General features: G+C 44.3%; 1 protein-coding gene across 1 annotated transcript in view; it reads right to left on the reverse strand.

Annotated features, from left to right (window-relative positions):
* Positions 1 to 2,491: 2,491 nt before the first annotated feature.
* WNK3 (WNK lysine deficient protein kinase 3) overlaps positions 2,492 to 23,796 on the reverse strand; it is a 138,795-nt gene continuing 117,490 nt past the window's right edge. Inside the window, exons 18-23 of the mRNA XM_063433473.1 lie at positions 18,574 to 18,808; positions 18,019 to 18,137; positions 16,891 to 17,393; positions 12,527 to 12,738; positions 11,665 to 11,864; positions 2,492 to 2,873 (exon numbers count right to left, since the gene is read on the reverse strand). Of these exons, the coding sequence (XP_063289543.1) occupies positions 2,559 to 2,873; positions 11,665 to 11,864; positions 12,527 to 12,738; positions 16,891 to 17,393; positions 18,019 to 18,137; positions 18,574 to 18,808 (1,584 nt within the window). The 3' untranslated portion in view covers positions 2,492 to 2,558. The remainder of the gene's footprint in view (positions 2,874 to 11,664; positions 11,865 to 12,526; positions 12,739 to 16,890; positions 17,394 to 18,018; positions 18,138 to 18,573; positions 18,809 to 23,796) is intronic.

Below are 23,796 nucleotides of genomic sequence, written 5' to 3' on the forward strand. Positions count from 1 at the left end.
ATTTAAGTGAAAACAGCTATTCGTGCAGCAATTTAAAAAGTTTATAGAACAAACCAATCCTCATGCTGGACTGTCTTCGTCCGTAACAAACAGGAATCTGGTGCGGTTTTGTTTTTTCCTCCCTCTACAAAGGCCAAAGATATAGAGGAAATGGTTGTAGTATATCAAAACAAAACAAATAAATAAAATACAACCAGGCAATTTGTGTTCTGGATTATCGAGGAAGAACAGAGAGGAAGGCAAAGATATGGGAAGACCCTCTCTGACAGGGAATTAAGTCACATGCATTTATCCACCCAGATGGGCTCTACAAAAACGAGGTAGTAAAAGGTAGTAAAACAAAATTATATACAGCTGCTCTTTAAGCAAGTTTGAAATTATACATTCTACTAAAGACAGAGCAACTTTTAAAAAAAAACAACTAACATTTTCCATTTTCCTCTTGGCCAAGTGCATTCTATGTTAATAGCCTGTACTAGTCTCATGAAAAGAAAAGGGGGGAAAAAAATTAAAAAAAGAGGAAAAAATAATAAATAAAAAAAAAGTCTCCTACAGTTCCTTTCCTCAGTGAGTTTTACATCTGTACAGTATGCAGAAATTGATTATAATATGGTGGTAAAAATACTCTTCACACCCTGTTATCAACAAATCACAAAGGATCTCAAGAAATTGGTCTGATTATGTGCAGTTTCAAAGGTTAATAGGGTCTTTAGGCATGAATATACATTCCATATTTGGTTTCAAAGAAAGACCCACCATCTCTGTAAAACATGCTTAGGACTGAGTGCTGTATCTGTTTGCAAGTTGAGGATCAAAGCTGTAGCCTGGTGTTTAATAAATTGTACTTGGATTATACCCTTTATGCACAGTGGCTGCAATTTGTAAACTTTTGCCTACTTTAAGAAGTCAATTATTCTGTTAGAACTGGAACACAGGCACAGAATCCCCAAGCTGCCTATTGCCATCAGACCTCATTCTGACATTGATTGAAAGTCAGGAGTCAATGTCCCTGCCTTACAACCAACTTCGCTAAACCCATATAGTAACAATGTGCATGGCCAAGCATCAAACCACATACATGGTCAGAAAAGCACATTCACCCAAGACGCCTTCATGCAAAATGCAGTGGATTAAAATTCTGGAGCAGTCGTGTTATTTTCCCAAATTAAAAGACTATATCCATTCAAACCTTAACACATTTTGCTTAACATTAAACCCTTAGATAGGCAACTACTAATCGAGGTCTTACTAACAGATCATTATTTGGAGTAAAATGCATCCAAAAATGGTTAAAAACAAAGACTTTAGCTGCTACCTAGCTGTTAACTCTTCTTTTGAATTCTAACGATCAATATTCAGAAACTTTTTTGAAGGGATATCTGTACATATTGTAATATAGCCCTCTATAAAAAGCGAACACAAAACACGTAAAAAAAATTATATATACACCAAGCTAAACCATGGTGCAGACAGACAGAAACTCAAAGATCAAAGTCAGTAATCAGTAATGGCAGGATGTAAATGATCCCCAAGGCACAGCAAGAGTCTGCAGGCAAAGCAGAAGCAGCAGTTGTGCAAGAGACAAACACTAGAAGGCCCCTTCTGTTAGAAGATATTGGGGTTAACAAACACAGGCGCAGATCTGCAAAGGCAACGAACATTATACTCTCCAATGGAGCAAGATCTGACAATGGCTGAACACAGCACATACCCCCAATGTGTCGTTTTGAGGGCTTAAGCCACTGAGGAAAAACAAAAATATGGTTAAAATAGGTCAATAGGTTATGAAGCCTCACTAAGATTTTTGAACTACCAATTGATCATTTTACAATTAAGATGGTGAAATGTTCTGTCAATTAAGAAATTTTGAAAATAGAAAAACAAGTGATATCTCGAGGTAAAAAAAATAAGCAGAAACTTATTCACTCTCTAATAAAAGGAAAAAAAAGTAAAGAAAAATCAGACGAATAAGATGCGGTCTTTCATTTTACAAATTGCAACAGGTTAACATAGAAATGGGGGCAAATGAGAAGCCACACATGTATCTTCCAGCAAGTCAGTAAAGAGATGGTTGTGCTGTGTGAAAACCTGTACAAAAGGATGCAAAGGTGCTTGGACTATGCAGTGATTCTAGGAATAAGTTACAAGCTACCCCAACCTATTACCTTGCAAAGTTGCAGAGTTCATTTATCAACTAGTCTCGTTGGACACATTCGTAAGCCCTATGGCACATGGAATTTCCTCTATTCAAAACTTGTACTATACATTTAAAGAAAGAAAAAAAAAAAAAATTAAATGTAGAGAGTAGGCAAAGGATCCAGAGAGGAAACGTTAACCCAATCCACACAACTTCAACACAGCATGTACAGGAGATTCCATCCCCCATAATAAAAATATATATATATATATATATTTATAAAATAAAAAAGCACACCCTTTGCAAAACTACCCCTCAAACCGAGAGGTTACAACAATAAAAGTAGCATATGGGTGTGTGATGAAGTCATTATAAGGAAGGCTGAAAGATCCCTCAACACAGTCCATGAAGGTCCCATGGATCATTTAGGCGATGATGGTATGGTGGCTGTTTTATGAGCGGCTGAGGGTGTAAAGGATTGCACTGCAACGTTAGCCTGGTAAGTTGCAAGATGTTGGTTTGGGAGGATCGAAGATTGGGCAGTCCACTGCACAGGGTAACCAGTGTTTCCCATGGTACTGTACTGACAGGCGTGTGTTAATGGGTAGGCTGGACTTCCTCCCGGTGTAAAGTTGGGGAGCCCAAGATTTTGAGAGATGGCTGCTGGGACAGTTCCGTGAATCTGAGATATTGAAGATGCCCAACTGGATGGGTAGCCTGACGTGGCCGTTGAATTCTAAAGAATACAAGAGAAAATAACCTCCTGTTACTTCATGTTAATATTAAATGCCAAATACATGTTATGCATAGAAATGCAAGTGCATCTGTCACATGTGCAATTATTGCTAAATAAATTAATGTCTAAAAAGAAAAGCTGGTTTTGTTTATACATTTTTTTTCTTCTTAAAAATAAAACAAAAAAAACAACTGATTTGCAGACTACTTTAAACATGAAACGCCCGAGCTAGGAAATGGACTTAATTTATACTACAGAAGTATTTTGTTAGCCATCATCCACTTCTCTATATCCATATGCATTTAATTTTACACCTTAAAATAATTGTACATATCTATAGTAACAAGTAGTACAATAAGTGTAGAATGTAACAATTACAATATTAATAATACAATAAAAATGAAAAAAACTAACAAAGGAAAAAAAATAGGGGTATAATAGTTTACATCCACCTACTTCTAGTTACTAATCTAATTTGGAAAGAAAAAAAAGTGTTGTATATGTTTTGTAGAATTCTGTTTTTAAATCATATTATACATGGTAATTATAAGAAAATAAAATGTTTTTTGTCAGGTGGGAAACATGGTCAAAGTTTGTACTGAAGCATAATTTTATCTTCCCATGCTATCCATTCTTGTTTTTCCAGACGGAATGTGAAGCGCAAGTTCATAACATCTTATCAAAAATCGTTTTGAGAACTTCATTCACCAATGGTGTAACAGGTGATTTCCAATACTTTGGAATAATTGATGTAGCTGACACCAGAAAGTAAACCAGCATACTTCTTTTAAAATGCAGTAAATTAGCAGGGAGGTTTTTTTTTTTTTTTTAAATAGACAGAGACTTGGAGATAAAACCACGTTGAATTCTCTAATACTATTGATTAATGGATGGATATCTTGCCAATATTGAACAATCTTAGGGCATGACCAGAAAATAGGAGATAAAGTCCCTATTAGACCACAGCCTCTAACATTTATTTGTGGTACCAAGGTGTAATTTAGAAAGCCTAGATGGAGTTAGGTACCACCTGTATACTAATTTATAATGAGACTCCATATTAACACACTGTATAATGCCTTTCAGTGTGAGAAAGAAGTCATGCCACTCATCTATTGTGTATACCCCACCCAGTTCACTCTCCCATTTCAATATATAGTCCAATTTTGGACCTATGTCACCTGCAAAAACAGTAAGAGAGAGATGGTGTGTTTCTGGCCATTGTCTGACAAATAGACTTTATCTAATTTTAAAATATTTTCAATTTCTTCTCATTCGGCCCCCGGTCGGAAAACACCAAAATGTTCTTTAAAGGAACACTATAGTCACCTAAATTACTTTAGCTAAATAAAGCAGATTTAGTGTATAGATCATTCCCCTGCAATTTCACTGTCATTTAGGAGTTAAATCACTTTGTTTCTGTTTATGCAGCCCTAGCCACACCTCCCCTGGCTATGATTGACAGAGCCTGCATGAAAATAAAACTGGTTTCACTTTCAAACAGATGTAATTTACCTTAAATAATTGTATGTCAATCTCTAAATTGAACTTTAATCACATACAGGAGGCTCTTGCAGGGTCTATCAAGCTATTAACATAGCAGGGGATAAGAAAATCTTAATTAAACAGAACTTGCAATAAAGAAAGCCTACAGAGGGCTCTCTTTACAGGAAGTGTTTATGGAAGGCTGTGCAAGTCACATGCAGGGAGGTGTGACTAGGGTTCATAAACAAAGGGATTTAACTCCTAAATGGCAGATGATTGAGCAGTGAGGCTGCAGGGGCATGTTCTGTACACCAAAACTGCTTCATTAAGCTAAAGTTGTTCAGGTGACTATAGTGTCCCTTTAATAGAGGTTACCAATCTCTCATGCATGGGGGCATCAAAATGCTTAGGCCAATATTCAACATTTAAATCAGATAAGACATAACATAATGCAGTCAGGGGCGTAGCTCCTTGTATAAAAATTTCCATGCCTTAAGAGTAATTTCAGTAGAGGGAAACCTCTCTGCCAATCTTGGGCGCTGAGAAGAAGGCAGTCACAGTAAGTCTAATTAAATAAAGGAGAATTTTATTTGCTTCCATCTCAAGCCAAAGGGGACTGACGTTATCCAAATTAAATTTGACTGCCATTGTGGCATTGGTCGCATAATAATAATGGATAAGGTTTGGCAAACCCATAACTCCACTAATCCTGAGCTTTGCAAAATTGATAATTTAATCCTACTTGTTTTTTTTGTTTCAAATAAATGCTATAAGGGCAGAGTGAACCTTTTGAAAAAAAGATAAAGGTACAGAAAGGGGGATTGTCTGAAGAAAATATAAAAGTTTTTAAAAGAGTCATCTTAACCAAATTAATCATACCTAACCAAGATATTTTGAGACTACACCATCTCTCTATATCTTCCCTAAGCTCGGACCAGAGCTTACCCAAGTTATACATATGTATCTTGCACAGGTTCTTGCACAAGTTAATGCCCAGATAAGAAAAATTAGTCCATCCAGTTGAAGTTATACAGTTCTTTCATAGTGCTTAACTCATACCATGGTACAAAAAATTGTAGAGCTTGTGTTTTATTTGTATTTAACATATAGAATAAAATCTTGCCGAATTCTCGCAGAATAGACATCAACGGAGTTAACAAGGTCAATGAGCTTTTCAAAGAGAGCATATCATCATCTGCGAAAAGGCCAATTTTATGTTCCTTATCCCCCACTACAATGCCTGTGGACTGGTGTATCATTTCAGCCAAGGGTTCCATGGCCAACACAAATAGAAGTGGTGACAACGGACACCCCTGTCTGGTTCCATTAGATAGCATAAAATTCTGACATATATCCCGCTGCAGATACTCTTGCCGTTGGTTGACAGTATAACGCGAACACAGCCTTGATGACAGGATCAGGTAAATTGGATCACGACAAAACTTTCCTAAGGTAATCCCAATAAATTCTATCAAACACCTTCTCTGCACTCAAAGAGGAGCAGAGAAGGCGTTCGCTCTAGCCTAATTTGGTGGATTATATTAATAAAACGGCGTGTGCCATCAGGTGCCCGACTATTTACAATAAAGCCCACCTGGTCTTAGTCAATCAGGCACGGGGGAGAATTTGATTACGGCTATTTGCAAGAATCTTAGAGTATATTTTGGTATCAGTGTTTATTAATGGGATGGGATGAACATTTGAGCATGCAATGGGTGCTCTGCCGGGATTAGGTAATGTCACTATTTGGGCTTTAAAGGCCTCTCTTGGCATTTCTCCTGTGTTCCGATAATTATTAAATACTTGTGCCAAGTGCTGAGTTAAAATGTCAGAGAAAGATCTATAATATGAAATTGTGAAACTGTCAGGACCCGGGGCCTTACCAGTCGGGATCATGTTAATAGCGTCAGCAATTTCTGTTGAAGAGATGGGTGAATTTAGTATGTTCAATTTGTCTGTTAAAAATAGTTTCAAAGGGCCCCTATCCAAAAAAGCATTTTTTTTTCAGATGTTGGTTGTATACTATTAGGATCAAGGGCCAAATTGTACAATTTTTTTATTTTTTTTTAATAATAGTCCGCAAACATATTGCTAATTTTTTTTTTGTCAATCTATTTTTATCGAGCATTTTCGTTATTTCAATGCATAGATGATTACAGAATTAGAGAAGAAATATGACACATTTGAGCATGAACAGCATAACATGAGATAACATTTTAGATATAGGTATGTGTCAGAGGGGTGATATCCCCACATTGACAATTTAAATTCTTTCTTTAGTCATTTTATGTTGTGTATAATATAACCTAGGGGCCTGCCCTGGCCCGACGGCAGGGACAGGCACGATTAGATCAACATTGTTGAACACCAGCATGGTAGTCTTTTAACAGTGTGGTAGAGTTTTTTTTTTTTTTATTCTTTATTTTTGCTGTGCTTATGTGTAGTACAGGCAGGTAAGAGGTGCCCCAAGAGCAGTCCTCCATCACTTCCCACATGCAACATGCGGGGCACAAGATGGACAAGCACAATTTTATATTAATAGCAGGTATAAGCAATCGATTGTACAGTAATATGCATGTGTCAGGGTGGAATATGCAGAGGAGTGACATAGGCAGAAAACGTGACACATGCAAATATAATATGAGCACAAAGATAGCAGGCTAGTAAGCTTCATTTTCCTGATGTAGCATGCTAGACTAAATTTACGTTCCACGGACCTAGTTGCACTCAGCTCTGCATGTATATGGCTTGTGTATAGTTTACCACATATGCTAAGGCATTACTGCAATTAGGTTAGTTGGTTGCAAGCTACTAATTTAGATATATGCCTATTCAACACACCAACAGGCCGGTATACTTAATGCTTTATCTAGACATTAAGTAAGCAAAACAAGTTTAATCTGAGCATAAGCCTAGTTATTAATAACATGAGTAACACAGGTCTGGGTTGTAGGTTAAGCTAAAACGGTAGTTAACAGATCAGAAGTACTTATGCCACTGTTGCTAATGATCCCGGAGACCCTCCGTCGTTTTGCTAGCCAGCAGAGTGTGTCAAGAAATTTTTTTAAATTAAATTGCTAAACAAGGCTATGTTAAGCGGAGTTACTGCAAGTTAAGCATGAAGAGGTGCCCTCAGTCCCCTCATAGAGATCACTCAGTCCTCTCCACCATTAGGATTCCGTCCCTGCACGCCGGCATGAGACTGCACACATCCAGACTGCCACTCTGTCTGTGTCCAGTCTTTGTGCGTCGTCTCGCTTCAGGGTCTCCATCTCACGGTGGGTGCATAGGAGGTCATCCTGTTCCTTCGTGTTTTTCACCCTGATTTTGTAGTGGCAGGGCCTCCAGCAGTCTCCATCGTGGGGCCTCGGTGTAGATTGTTAGCGTCCGGTTTGGGCCCTTAAAGCCGCAAGTCTTCCAGTTTCCATATTTGCCCGCAGCGGGCGCCAAGAGCCCCGAGGGAGGTCGCCATCTTCGCAGAGTGCTCGAGGTTCGGAGCAGTCTCCGCCGCCTTCTTGTGAGGTGAGTATGTCCTCCGACTATTTCTGGTATGCTTAGGGCCCAAGGGTGGACCAAGATAACCCAAGATTAGGGGCCAGGGCCCCCAAGGCTGAAGGGGGTTAGGCAGGATAGCGGAATGGCAGCCGTCCACTCCACTCACCGCCGAGGTAGGCCGCAGTTGCTGGATGTCGTGCCACGGGGAGCGGTATGTTGTTTCCAGGCTTTAAAGTTGTGGCAGCACCCCTAGTTGGTATGGGGCCTCGCTCCGTAGCTCCGGGTGACGGGCTGAACCCACCAAATGAGGCAAAAAGCTGGACCATAGCGGGAGCTGGACTTACATGCGTCCAGCCGGCATGGCGGCCCGGCCCCGCCCCATTAATTTACATTTTAAAGGATCGTGGTAGAGTTCTTATACATAAGACATGTGCATTCTAGCTAGGAAGATAAGCTTGCGGTGTCGAAGTAGGATTATCAGTCAGTAAAGGAACGGTCGTTATACCACGGAGTCAGGGCTTGAGGATGACTAGCGATAAATTATAAAATGATAGTAATACATAATAATAATAATAATAATAATGGTGATGGCAACAGCAGTATGCTAACTTCTAGTATGCTCGATTATTGTAACATTATCAGGCTAACCGCTGCAGGTTTGTAGGAGGTGGGCTGTCAACTGGTCAGTGGCTCTGCTCACAGAGTGAGGGATTCCCGCGGGCAGCGTCACTAGGACTTGGCTTTCATCTAGGTACCCCTGGGTTTTATTTGTCGAGTGCGATAAACTAAGTTAGTCAGGCTCAACATTTAATTGGGTAGATGGTGATCTGCAGTACGCAGCATTAAGTTTTAGGTGTTAGGTTAGAGGGCCAAGAAAGGAAGTGGCTAGCATGTCTTATAGCGGAGGAACATTGCTTAGGAACCAAATATGCTGGAACATAGTTAAGTGGATACATTTACTCTTTATAATTTAAGCCCCCCCCCAAAGATTCAGTATAATTCAGCGTTACCAGTTCGGTCTAGGCAAAAGGTTTCCCAGTGCTAGGCTTTTACGTTTTGGAGTGTGGGGGCAAAGGGGTGAAGCTAAATGTTCTGTGAACATGTACACTCGATTATCAATGCAGTTCAAACTTTGTTCGATGGCTTTTGTACCACATATTGGGTGGCCTGGATTGTCCTCTGCTGTCCTCTTATGAAGGGTCCTGGGCACTGCCTGAGGGTGCTCTGTTCCGGCTGGGATCCGGGTCGGTCGTTCCCACCGCTGTGCTCCTTGGGTGCAGTGTTATAGCAGGCAGCCCCAGTGTGCTGAGGAGCCTAGTTGGGTCTTCTCCCGCCGAGAGGGCCAGCCCCGAGTCTCCGTGGGGCACCACCAGTGTTCCGGACGCTCCCCATCTGTATCGGATGCCGTGGTCTCTCAGGGCCCTGGTGGTCGGTTGGAATCTGCGCCTTTCCACCAGAACCGCAAAGGGTAAGTCGTCGAAGAGTTTTATTTGGTAGTTCTCCACGGCCACAGATGCCTGGTTTCTGGAGCGAGATAGGAGGGCTGTCTTGATGGAGATATCCCGTGTAATCACAATGGTGTCTCGTGGAGCTTCCGCAGGGGCAGTGGGGGCCTTCCGGACCTGAAACACCGATACCAGGGGCTGCGCTCCCTTTTCTGCCCGTACACCTAGAGCTCCAGCCACCTTAGTGGAAAAGTCCATCAGGGCATCTGGGTTCACGTACTCCGGTATTCCTCGGAGTCTGATATTTCTTCTACGGTGCCTGGCCTCCAAGGAGGCGACCGTTTTTGAGAGTCTCTCGATCTGTAGAGACATGGTAGTCACTTGTGTTTGGGTCTCTGCTAGTCGGCCATCTCGTTCTCCCTCTCGGGATTCAACCTCCTCCAAGCGGTGAGTCAGGGCGCCGACCTCTGATTGTATCCCTGCAAGGTCTGCTTTCCACACCGTCCGCAGGTCCAGAAGCAGACGTTTAATGTCCCCTTTGGTGGATGTGGATGTGTCAGTGTCGGAGTCCGCCTTCTGGTGTACGCCGCTGTTTGTCTGCGGGGCCACTGCGTCTTCCTCCCCCTCTGAGTCGTCTGAGGTACTTGAGCCTCGTGGTCTGCTGGCGGCCATCTTGGTCTGGGCCTGAGGCTGCGGCCCGTCGAAGGACCTGTGGATATCTGTCTGACGGAGGTCCTCTGTGTAGGCTAATTTTCGGTGCCTGCGTCCCATCTTTATGTTGGGGGTATGGGTCGTAAATTGGCTCTATTTCTTCTCTTTTTTGTGGCTTTTTGGCTGTTTTCCCGGTCTATGCAGCAGGAGCTCTGCACAGGCACCCAAATTGCTAATTTTAACAGGGCGAGTTATCTTAACTCCCTCGTCATTAATTAAATGCTCAATTCTAGATTGGGAGATTCTGTGGCGTAATTTAGAGGCCAACAAAGATGAGGCCTTGTTCCTATTGGCATAAAAAACTTGTTTTAATTGCTTACCATCAAGGCTGTATATTCCAACTGAAGAGTGTTAATCTTATAACATCAACTTCTCTAGATATAGAGGGCAATATTAAACATAGTGAATGTGTAGGAATGTGCGGATGAGATCAGCCACCTTGTGAAATTTGTTTTAATTCTGACACATGGGCAAGAATTAAAGGAACACTATAGTCACCTAAATTACTTTAGCTAAATAAAGCAGTTTTAGCGTATATAGATCATTCCCCTGTAATTTCACTGCTCAATTCACTGTCATTTAGGCGTTAAATCACTTTGTTTCTGTTTATGCAGCCCTAGCCACACCTCCCCTGGCTATGATTGACAGAGCCTGCATGAAAATAAAACTGGTTTCACTTTCAAACAGATGTAATTTACCTTAAATAATTGTATCTCAATCTCTAAATTGAACTTTAATCACATACAGGAGGCTCTTGCAGGGTCTAGCAAGCTATTAACATAGCAGGGGATAAGAAAATCTTAATTAAACAGAACTTGCAATAAAGAAAGCCTAAATAGGGCTCTCTTTACAGGAAGTGTTTATGGAAGGCTGAGCAAGTCACATGCAGGGAGGTGTGACTAGGGTGTCCAAAGCTCTTGTCACTTCCAGAGGTGGAGTTAGACCTCCAGCAGCAAAAGGGTTAAGCTCTGTATGTGTTATGTTTAATGGTGAAAAGCAGCACATACAGACTCCAAGCATGATAACCATTTTAAATCACTGATGTGGTCTTGGTGCTTGGAGTAACCCTTTAAATCTGGCATATAAAAGGTTTGTGGACACTCTGTGGGAAAAGCCAGTATAAAGGGTTCAAAGAAAGATTTCCTCTCCTTGATTTCTAATACATTTTATTGCATTTAAACAGTTTGCACTTTCACATTTTGCTATAGAGGTTTTATAGTTCTAAACCAACAAAATGTTTACTGTGTGAAGTGGCCTGTTAAGAATCTCAGTGAAAGGTAATCTTTGCAGTTTATCAGGTCCCAGCAAGAAGCAGACTCTGAAAGGGAATACTCTAATTACTTAATCTCTGTGGCCAATTGCAATATCCAAGTAGTGAAAAAAACATGAAGCTCTCAGAAAATGATCAACAGACACAGACCTCACTGAACGAAGGGGATACTGGTACAAAACCAGAGGAGAAGACTGAGCAATGATACGCAAAAACTAGTGTAGTTGGAACCAGCTGAGAATCTTCTTCACTGTAGTTAGTTTTCATCTGAATGGACTTTAGACATCCAATCTTCATGATTTGCCAAGTGGAAACTGTTCACACTGCTAATAATAGAAAATAAGCTTGTATGTGTCAGCATTTCACAACTTCAACCACATCTCACCTCATAACTGCGATTCCAGTTTTCTGTCTCTGAGCGGCTCTGGTTTTGTTTGATCTGGTTTAGACTGGGTTTCAAAAGAGGGTTTCCAGCATTCTCTTTTGCCCAATCATCCACTAGCTTGTGTAAGTCATCAGTGAACATGCTCTTCTTTTCAGAGATGGACTGCTGGCCAGCATCAGAGTTGCTCTCACTGCAGTGATCTGGTAAGACAAAAACAAGAGTAGCCTAGCAAAGATAGTTCATGAAAGCAAAACATTCCAATTTACAGATTAAGCAAGAGATTATGTAACATACCACTGGATGACAAAAGTTTGAATCATTTTAATCTAGAAGGCCTATACAAATGATGGCTAAACTTGGCAATCCAAATGTAGATCATGAACTACAATATTTAAACATCTATACTTCTATACTTTGCAATCAGTGACAATCTACAGCTATTAGCCAGACTAAGTTTAAATATAGCATTTTTAAACCAACACAATGGTAGGTGACAAATCTATTCTAATAAAATGCATGCACATCCTCTCAGCCAGGCACATCTAGGACACAGTTCATATGAAAAAACAGATTACGAACACAGATACAAATCTAGTCTACTCAGCATGCATATTTATTTTCTTCCTTAAAACTTTAGAATTAAGTATTCTTCATTGATCACTAAATTCTCTGATAGTTTTGTATACCTTGTGTTACTATAAAGTTATTAAAAGGTATCTCTACGTCTTCTACAATATAGTGCATGAGCAGATTTCTGCTAAACGTCCAAACTTCCAGTGCGATTTTGTTAGTATGACTTAAAGAAAAAAAAGTGTTACATCTATTACGTGCAAGTAGAGTGGAAGGGCACTGTACTGCTCACCTGAATGTCCTATCCCATTGTCCATGTGGGTCAGGGACTGGGGTCGGCTCCGCTGTTTGCTTTTCACTGATCTGGGTCGACGTGGGGACATAGGTTGGAACGAGGTATCCGAGGATTGTGCGTTGTTTTCTCTCAAACAATGCAGGCGTGTATATAGCTCCTGAAGCTCCCTGTTTTGCTGAGCTTGTAAATTTACCACCTCCTGAATATGTCTGCGAAACAAAGCAAAATTGCTAAGGATGCCATCTTGCAAAACTGGTTTGAGTATAATCTCAAAGGGAAAATAAGAATATCGTATAGTAACAATAAGATTTTACATGAATTTCATAGTACATAATATATGTATATAGTATATAGTATATAATATATACATATAACACAGAATGAGATCACTTATGAGGTGTATATTATGTAATTTATTTTTATTAACCGTTATGGTTGCAAACATGAAATCCACTGTCCAGGAAAATAATTTAAAAAAAAGGATTTTAACATTCTTGAGTCAGGGAACAGAATGTTTTAATATGGAGTTGATTATCAGGGAACAATTTTGCAACAATTAAATTTGAACAAAAATTGGTACATGAAAATGCACAGTACCGCTAATTTTTTGTCAGGATATTCAAAAAACATGTTTTAATCATACACTGGTCTTAAATCTAAGTGTAGTGATTATGGCAGAGGCGGCTCTAGACTTTATGAGGCCTTAGGCGAAACGCAAACATGAGGCCCCACTAACAAAAAAGTGTCACATATACACATTGATGCGCTGTCTACCTGTGTATGTGCCTGAGAGTGTGTCTGACAGAGAGTATCCTTGTGTGTCTGAATGTATGTCTCTGTGAGCATGTTTGCGTTTTTGTCTGAGACCCTATGTGTATGGGGTAGCTGCTTGAAGTGTGTTGTGTGTATAGGGGGGGGGGGTGATGGTGAGAGGGAGAAGGGGTGCGATGGTGAGAGGGAGAAGGGGTGCGATGGTGAGAGGGAGAAGGGGTGCGATGGTGAGAGGGAGAAGGGGTGCGATGGTGAGAGGGAGAGGGGGTGAGAGGGAGCGGGGGTGCGATGGTGAGAGGGAGCGGGGGTGCGATGGTGAGAGGGAGCGGGGGTGCGATGGTGAGAGGGAGCGGGGGTGCGATGGTGAGAGGGAGCGGGGGTGCGATGGTGAGAGGGAGCGGGGGGTGATGGTAATGTGAGAGGGAGGGGGGTGATGGTAATGTGAGAGGGGGTAATGTGAGAGTGAGGGGGGGTAAAGTGAGAGTGAGGGGGGTAAAGTGAGAGTGAGGGGGGTAAAGTGAGAGTGAGGGGGGTAAAGTGAGAGTGAGGGGGGTAAAGTGAGAGTGAGGGGGGTAAAGTGAGAGTGAGGGGGGTAAAGTGAGAGTGAGAGGGGGTAATGTGAGAGGGAGTAATGTGAGAGTGAGAGGTGGTAATGTGAGAGGGGGTGATGTGAGAAGGAGAGGGTGATGGTGAGTGGGGTGAAGCTGAGGGTGGTGACGGAGGGTTATGCTGAGGGTGGTGGGGGGTGATGCTGAGGGTGGTGGGGGGGTGATGCTAAGGGTGGCGGGGGGCTGATGCTGAGGGTGGCGGGGGGGTGATGCTGAGGGTGGCGGGGGGGTGATGCTGAGGGTGGCGGGGGGGTGATGCTGAGGGTGGCGGAGGGGTGATGCTGAGGGTGGCGGGGGGGTGATGCTGAGGGTGGCGGAGGGGTGATGCTGAGGGTGGCGGAGGGGTGATGCTGAGGGTGGCGGGGGGGTGATGCTGAGGGTGGCGGGGGGGTGATGCTGAGGGTGGCGGGGGGGTGATGCTGAGGGTGGCGGGGGGGTGATGCTGAGGGTGGCGGGGGGGTGATGCTGAGGGTGGCGGGGGGGTGATGCTGAGGGTGGCGGGGGGAGTGATGCTGAGGGTGGTGGGGGTGGTGAGGCTCAGGGTGGTGGGGGGTGATGGTGAGGGTAGGAGGGGTGAGGCTGAGGGTGGTGGGGGGTGATGGTGAGGGTGGGGTGGTGAGGCTGAGGGTGGTGGGGGGTGATGAGGCTGTGGGGGTGAGGGTGAGGGTGGTGGGGGTTGAGGCTGAGGGTGGTGGGGGTTGAGGCTGAGGGTGGTGGGGGGTGAGGCTGAGGGTGGGGGGTGATGGTGAGTGAGGCTGAGGGTGGTGGGGGTGATGGTGAGGCTGGTGGGGGGTGATGGTGATGGTGAGGCTGGTGGGGGGTGATGGTGATGGTGAGGCTGAGGGTGGTGATGGTGAGGGGGGGTGAGGCTGAGGGTGGTGGGGGGTGATGGTGAGGGGGGTGAGGCTGAGGGTGGTGGGGGGTGATGGTGAGGGTGGGGGGGTGAGGCTGAGGGTGGTGGGGGGGTGAGGCTGAGGGTGGTGGGGGGTGAGGCTGAGGGTGGTGGGGGGTGAGGCTGAGGGTGGTGGGGGGTGAGGCTGAGGGTGGTGGGTGAGGCTGAGGGTGGTGGGGGTGATGGTGAGGGGTGAGGGTGGTGGGGGTGAGGCTGAGGGTGGTGGGGGTGAGGCTGAGGGTGGTGGGGGTTGAGGGTGGGGGGTGATGGTGAGTGAGGCTGAGGGTGGTGGGGTGATGGTGAGGCTGGTGGGGGGTGATGGTGAGTGAGGCTGAGGGTGGTGATGGTGAGGGGGGTGAGGCTGAGGGTGGTGGAGGCTGAGGGTGGTGGGGGGTGATGGTGAGGGTGGGGGGGTGAGGCTGAGGGTGGTGGGGGTGAGGCTGAGGGTGGTGGGGCTGATGGTGGTGGGGGGTGAGGCTGAGGGTGGTGGGGGGTGAGGCTGAGGGTGGGGGGGTGAGGCTGAGGGTGATGGTGAGTGAGGCTGAGGGTGGTGGGGGTGATGGTGAGTGAGGCTGAGGGTGGTGATGGTGAGGGGGGGTGAGGCTGAGGGTGGTGGAGGCTGAGGGTGGTGGGGGGTGATGGTGAGGGTGGGGGTGAGGCTGAGGGTGGTGGGGGGTGAGGCTGAGGGTGGTGGGGGTGAGGCTGAGGGTGGTGGGGGTGAGGCTGAGGGTGGTGGGGGTGATGGTGAGGGTGGTGGGGGTGATGGTGAGGGTGGTGGGGGTGAGGGTGAGGGTGAGGGTGGTGGGGGTGAGGGTGAGGGTGGTGGGGGTGAGGCTGAGGGTGGTAGGAGAGGCTGAGGGTGGTGGGGGTGAGGCTGAGGGGTGATGGTGAGTGAGGCTGAGGGTGGTGGGGGTGATGGTGAGGCTGGTGGGGGGTGATGGTGAGGGGGGTGAGGCTGAGGGTGGTGGGGGGTGATGGTGAGGGTGGGGGGGTGAGGCTGAGGGTGGTGGGGGGTGAGGCTGAGGGTGGTGGGGGGTGAGGCTGAGGGTGGTGGGTGATGATGGTAAGGGTGGGGGGGTGAGGCTGAGGGTGGTGGGGGGTGATGGTGAGTGAGGCTGAGGGTGGTGGGGGTGAGGGTGGGGGTGAGGCTGAGGGTGGGGGGGTGAGGCTGAGGGTGGTGATGGTGAGGGTAGGGGGGGTGAGGCTGAGGGTGGTGGGGGGTGGTGGTGAGGCTGAGGGTGGTGGGGGGTGATGGTGGTGGGGGTGAGGCTGAGGGTGGTGGGGGGTGAGGCTGTGGGGGGTACGGCTGGGGGTGGTGATGGTGGTGGGGGGTGATGGGGAGGGAGAGCCTACCTTTCCCTGGTGGTCCAGTGGGCTCCCTGGTGGTCCGGTGGCCATTACTTCCGGTCTGCAGCTCCGCAGAGCTGCAGACCGTGTAATCGCGCGAGATTTCAGAGCGTTGCCGTGGTAACCCGCGGCAACGCTCTGATTGGCCAATTCTCGCGAGTCACATGGTCTGCAGCTCTGCGCACTGCGGAGCTGCAGACCAGTGTCTGCGGTGGCTGGCCGGCAGCCAGGAGGGGCCTCGCACCCGGCGGCATACCGGGCAAGCCGCCGGGCCCCCTCCTGGTGTCAGGTCCTCGGTCACTGACCGAGGACCTGACACACTCTGCCCACAGGCGGTTTAGGCGGCCGCGAGGCCCCAGCCAGCGCGAGGCCTTAGGCGGCCGCCTAAACCGCCTAATTAGAGAGCCGCCTCTGGATTATGGTACTATGGTTGTGGTGCCATGGTTTGACAAAGAACAGGGTCTTCCACAGCCACTGGAGACTACCCTCAACCTTAATGATAAATGTACAAATACCACTTTGGCATATAAATCTAAATTTTGTCAAATGTATATGTCAGCGATTAAATGAAAGTGCTGCGGTGGGTTAGGAGGTTAGTATTTCAAAGTAAACGGCTTTTAAGATGGATAGAATATAGCAATAAGAATATATGGAACTGTGCAAATAAAATAAATTGTGCATTGATCTTGCCAATATGCAATAGCAAGAGTTGAAGGAGAAAAAACAAAAACAAAGTTACTAACTTTTCCCGCAGTTTTTGCAACTCCATCTTTAGATCTTCATCTTCTAGTTCTGAATCATCATCACTGCTCATTGGGGAAGATGGAGAGTAGATAAGAGAGCCCTGCTTCTGGGAACCATTCTTTTCACCCTGTTGACCGGTTTCTCTTTCTTTTGCCTTTTGTTCATTGGGCCTGTCTGGGACAATAGACATCTCAGAATCACTACTGGTCTGCTTTTTAAAGTTGTTTTGACTTGGGATCTCTTTCATCAATGGTGCTGAACTAGACAGAGCACTGCTGCCAGTGACCGAGGTTTCTTCTAGTTCTCTGTCCGGAGTTAGAGAGGATGCATCTGTTTCACAAACAGTGCTAACAGACTGTGGAGTGTCTTCAACTCTGGTACCAGCAGATTCTACCTCTCCGGCAGAAGGTGGAGTCTCAGATACCAAACTCTGGGATGCTGCTTTCGAAGCACGGGTAATTTTACCAGGAGTTAGTGGTTCTTCTTGGGGAACTGTAACAACCTGGTGGTGGGGATAAAACATGGTCAGCGATGTGGCTTGATTTAGTAAAATATAACAGGTGGATCTAGCAAAAATGTTGGTACTGTACTCTTATACCAAAAAGATTGCAGGATCCACCAGTTGTGGCTTGAGTCAAGAAAGTACATCAACCTTGTTTTTTTTTTTTTTTTTTACTACCAGAGAAGTTTCTTGTTTCTGCACCCCAGCGTTTACTGTAGTTGATATAAGTAAAAAAAAAAAATTAAAAAAAAGTACCCAACTCCACTGTATTTTTACTTAACATGATGCCTCAGGCACGTACCTACATGCTAGGGCATCTAATGTTTAAATGTCATGCGCGTGTAACATTGAGGACGTAAACATCCTCTTTAACTGAAAAACCTATAAGTGAGCATGTAGATCTACAGCTGTGATAGAACTATTTGACATGATCAAAGAATTTCACTGGTGAACTAAGTTTGCTACCAGTGAGCTACTGAATATATTTTAGTCAATTAATCAAACATGCAGACTTCACTTCTCACAGTGTCCCATTGAATAGAACAACTAGTTCTTTGTATGCATAATATCTGTCCATGAAAACATGGTGGATATGACAATCCTAATATCACTGCACATTACAAACCTGGAAGCGTCCACGCTTAAATGTTCCAGTGCCTTCTGACAAGGTGCATTCAGCAAGTGCTTCTATCACCTTTTGGGTGGAGTCAGGTGGATCCCGCTTTAATGCATCCTCTTCAGCTACTATGAAGGAGAATATAAAATGACACTGCTCAGAACACCTTATAAACCGATTAAGTAATAAAATAATTAAAATGCCTGTAACCCTGTCACAAGTAGGGGGTAAAAAGGGCAGAAAGACAAAACAGTTCGTGCGGGCTTCCAGCTAAAATACACATTTGCCATGCTCAGGCTAAAGCTAGTGGTATACATAAACGACGAAAAACAATGATAGCTGAAGGGCTCTGACAAGGTGTCTGTAAAAGACACAGCTAGACAAACACAAAAAAAATAAAAATTTAAAAAAAAAATTGTGAAGGAGCAGAAGACGTGAGGGAACATTCCTGAGGATGAGTAAAAAGTAAATAAAAAGATAACTCACTTAAAAAAAAATATATACGTACGGAAACCAAAAGGGATGTTTTTCCTATGGTATGGGCCTAACTGTAAAAAATACTACCTTGACGGACTCTTGACCTCTTGAATAAGCTGTTGGAATGCCGCAACCTGCATGCCCAGCTTTTTAATTTGCGAGCCCACGGTTTCTTGCTAATGGGATTTTTGAGACTAGGACAAGTAAAGCTTAGGCCAAAATATCCACCTCCTGTCTGTAGATGCGTGGCTCCAGTACCCATAGAACGTTTGGTACATGCATGAGAAGAGGTTCCAGGATGCCAGGCGTCTTCAGAGCTCTCCTGCAGAAGTTAAGGGAACATGTGGGAAAGGAACCGAGGGGAAAGAAATAAAGACAAACATTAACACAAATCTTACTGAATTCTTATTGAATTTGATTAAAAACATAATTAGATACCAATAATGCATGTTTTTAGTGTTCATAACTGGAAATTCATTATTTTTCTGTATACCATCAGAATGTTAACTGGTTTAAACAACTGGATAAATGGAGTACGGATGAGGTCAGCCATATTATACAGTACCTTGTGAGGAAAAGGAGAGTTTAAAGGGAATACTGTAATTTACTTACTGAAAATAAAATATTGCATGAAATATAGACTTCCTGTGTAGCATTTTATAGGTAAACACCTATTTTACATGGCTTAACCTTGCCTAATGGAAGCAGCCATCTTTCCGCCTTCTTTGGTCAGAAATACTACTTATCTGTCAGCAATTAACTGAGCGGTAGTGCATTTTCATGAATCGTAACACCATGCAATTGAGTCTGGTCTTGAAAGTGATGCTGCTGACCAAAAAGGACTAAATAATGGTTGCCCTGTATAAAAAAATTTATGCCAGAAGATGCCCTGAAAAGGTGCTAATAAATATCCATTACAACTTAATATGCATAAAAGCTGCATCATAAGTAATATTTTATTTCCAATAACTAAATTATGACAGTTTTTCTTTAAGCAAAAAGTCATTTTACCTTTGCAATACAGAATACTTTGAAAGATTTAAAAAAAAAAAAAAAGGAAAAATAGGATTCAGGGGCGGATAGAACAGCAATAGACTGAAGTTAAGGTTTGCCCCTGGCAAACACAATAGTGTAGAAATTATAAAACATCCACACTAAAGACAATATATGCACATGCAAGTAAATAGTAGGCAAAACACAAATTTGATTGTGAGTAAGTTAACGAATAATGCACATGGAAAACAAAAAAAAACACCTCAGAAGTCTGACTGCTGTAGACAACGAATTATTGTCATGCTTAAAGTGTCACACGGCCCACACGCACTGCAGACTGCCTTCCTTCATTTGCTATGTCTCCCTAACCTGATTTAGAATAAGCCCAAACACATACCTAATTGCTGGAGCCTGGACATTAGCCAGTCTGCTCATAGGCCACTCCACGTATGGTAGATAGCAGGGGGGGGGGGTCCAGAGATATAGGCAAGTCAGTATATGCAAGCAGCTAATCGCCTAGCGTGTTCTTACTATTTGAGTTAAATTTACACAGCAGGGAATTACTGAGCCTACATCCCTACCCCGTACTAAGCTTGCTCACTTAACCTATTACAACTAGTCAACGTTAAGCGACTTAAACTGCATACTACCTAAACCTGTTTACAAAAGCAACGTTAAACCATAAAACATAAAAAGGAGGTACAAATATTAAGGAAATGTTAGATACCATTGTTATTGAACCCTATACTGTATTCTAAATGCACATTTCCCTCTCTCTATTCTGTATCCCATCTAATATGCCTCAATAAAATACAGATTGAAAAAAAAAAAAAAAAAAAAAAAACTGAAAAATCAACAATGTATAGAGATTGGGAAAAATGTATCAGTACGCTCAGATAGAATAGAGATAATCTGATATGTAGATCAATTGCAATGGCAGAGTAATCCCTGCCTGTACATATGTGTTGGACCGCAAATACTCAGCTAAGTAATGGATCCCACCCACTTAAACAACCCTGCATGACGTAAGAAATTGTACCTCAAAGATTCAGTGAGTCTACTTTAGATGCCAGATCAAGTGTAAGCAACCTTCAGCATTGTGGACTACATCTCCTATAATGCTTTAATAGCCATAAATAAAGTATATGGGGACATATAGTCCACAACAACTTGAGTGCCAAAGGTTGCCTAACCCTACACTAGAGCATACGAAGTGGAATCCTAATCACATCTTCATTATCTGGGACATACAATTATAACACAATCGCGCAGGGCAAAAAAATTCAATACGGGGGGGGGGGAGGGGGGGAAGAGAGGCTGCAGGAGAGACCAGTTCCTGCATAACATTACACAATTGACCTATTAATCTGCTTTTTTTGAGGAAATAACTGTCTACTATCAGCGACCCTTGGCACACTTGGGCTATCTGAGCCGAGGAGAGACTTGCCGCGGGGTTTTAGTCCCTCGGAGATGGGGTCCCTGCTACACCAGGTAGGGACCCGCCTGGCGGTGAGTGGAGTGGACGGCTGCCGCTCCACTATCCCGCCGAACGAGGCCCGACGAGCACACTGAACCCCCGGCAGACCCGGTTCCTCCCCCCCCAGTCCGAGCCACAAAGCCACACCTGGAGGTACTGCCAGACCATCGAGCAGGCCCAGGGCCCTACCTACGATGGCGGCGACAGAGAGCGGGAACCAGACCGCAGAGTCCAATGCAGTATATGTGCACTACCCGACCTGACACACGCGACCACAAACACCAGGCAACCCAGTTCCTGCAGCGACATCCAGGACTGGAGGTATACCGGGAACAGGGCGTTGGTAACCTGGCTTGATGAGCCGCCCCAACCAGCTACTCCGACACATGAGGGCAAGCCTGCAATCCGGCAAAGAACCCAGCAACGACCACCACGAGACAACACAGTGCCCTGCAGCACATGATGTGGACAATAATGGACTTACCATCTACTGCCTCACGACGTTAGCGACAAGCAGCTAGGAATGGGGTCACAAATTGAGCACGCTGCGATATGTATGTTGCTTAAGGTCTCTGCACTATTAACCATCACCCTACTGCACTCCCCTCTCCCCTCTCTGCCAGTAACGTCTCATTAAAATATGCTTGTTTCATGTAACCTAGAAAGTTAGCAAGTTAACTCGTTTCACAATGCCTCTATATAGAAATGGCAAACCTGGAGCATATACCTCTGAATGTTATAAGCTTGCTTAATTAATATAAAAAGAGATTTCTTAGAGATGTCGAACTCTGTTACGATGTCCCCTAACTTGTATGTTTATAGCCGTTCACCCTCTCTGTGTTCAGTACCCACATGCATATATGCCTCAATAAAAACAATTAAAAAAAAAAAATGCAATACATTGATTTTTAAATCATTTATTATAGGGCGAATTAATGTAATTGATAACCTTTTCATTTGGTTCTAAGATGTCTTCAGACTACAAAAACAAGGGATAGCTATGGGGATCAGGTTTGCCTTAAAGGGACACTATAGTCACTAAAACTTAGCATAACTTAGCAACTTAGATGTATAAATCGTGCTCCTGCAGTCTCACTGCTCAATTCTCTGCCATATAGGAGTTAAATCACTTTGTTTATGCACCCTAATCACAACTCCCTGCATGAGACGTGCACAGCCTTCCTAGGCACATCCTATAAAGAGAGTTCTAAGGTTTATATTTCCTTTATTGTACATTCTGTTTAATTTAGAATTTCTAATCTCCTGCTCCAGATAAAAACATCTGGAGTAAGTTAACATCTGAATGAAAATGAAACCATGCTTTTTTTTAACGCAGACTGTGTGTGAGCCACAACAAGAGGAGGTGTGCCTAGGGCTGCATAAACAGAAACAAATGTGATTTAAAGGGAAACTCCAGTGCCAGGAAAACAATCAGTTTTCCTGGCACTGCAGGTCCCCTCTCCCAATCCCTGGTTGCAGAAGGGGTGAAAACCCCTTCAGTCACTTACCAGAGGCAGCGACATGTCCCACGTCGCTGCTTCTTCCTCCGCCGCCGCTCTCCTCTGTATTAAGTCGGCCGGTGGGCGAGACTGATCCCGCCCACCAACCTGAGAGACCTAATGCGCATGCGCAGCAATGCCGCACATGCGCATTAGAGCTCCCCATAGGAAAGCATTGAAAATGCTTTTCAATGCTTTCCTATGGGGAACTAAGCGACGCTGGAGGTCCTCACACAGCATGAGGACGTCCAGCGACGCTTTAGTACAGGTTTTTTGTGCTATGAAGCAGGAAGTGCCCTCTAGTGGCTGTCTAGTAGACAGCCACTAGAGGTGGAGTTAACCCTGCAAGGAAATTATTGCAGTTTATAAAAAAATCTGCAATAATTACACTTGCAGGGTTAAGGGTAGTGGGAGTTGGCACCCAGACCACTTCAATGAGCAGAAGTGGTCTGGGTGCCTGGAGTGTCCCTTTAACTCTTAAATGGCAGAGAATCGAGCAGTGAGACTTCAGAGGCAAGATCTAAACACAAAAACTGCTTAGTAAAGCTAAAGCAGTTTTGGTTGGTTTAAGCCAAGGCTTGACAAATTTGCTTAGAATCTAGGGGCCAGCTAAAATAGTAAGGAGTCATTTTTTTTTTTTTTTAACAGTTTAATTTTCAACTACAAAAATATAGTTCTTAAAGAGACACTAGTCACCAGAACCACTACAACATAGTGTAGTGGCTTTGCTGTCTATATCCTCTCCCTGTAGGTGTTTCAATGCATTTCTACGAGGAGATACTGATTGGCGTGGCACAGCATTTTGTTGCAAAATTGCCTCACAAGGCTTCATATGGAAAGCATTGGCTTGGCTGAGATAATCAACATTGATGATCTCAGCCATGGAGACTGGGTCGACCACGAGGAGACTGGGGGGAAAGAAAAAATTCATAAACACACCTTTCCCCAATACGATCGGAGGCGGGTCAGTAACCTAAACTGGCACGCTCACTGATCGACACACATTTTCTCACAAATCATTTTTTATTATTTTGATTTATATCCACCAAGCCTCCCTATCTTTGGGAGAGCTGGGGTGAATAATTTCTCTGGGGTCCAGTAGAGCTTGTGGAATCTAAGCCTTGCAAGCTCTTCTTGCAAGTAACAGTTTTAGTGATGCAGGGGTCAGAGTGATGAAATATGCTGGCTCCTGGCATCACAGCAGGGCACACGAAAGAGCAGAGAAAGAACTGCAGGGATATTTCTGCTCCCTCGGGCTGACAAACACCCAGACACCAGGACAAAATTCCTACTTGCAATGGCAACCTGGTGCCTGGGATTTGTCTAGCTCTGCCTTAAGCT

Source organism: Pelobates fuscus, chromosome 9 (assembly GCF_036172605.1).
Source record: "Pelobates fuscus isolate aPelFus1 chromosome 9, aPelFus1.pri, whole genome shotgun sequence".
NCBI classification, from domain to species: Eukaryota; Metazoa; Chordata; class Amphibia; order Anura; family Pelobatidae; genus Pelobates; species Pelobates fuscus.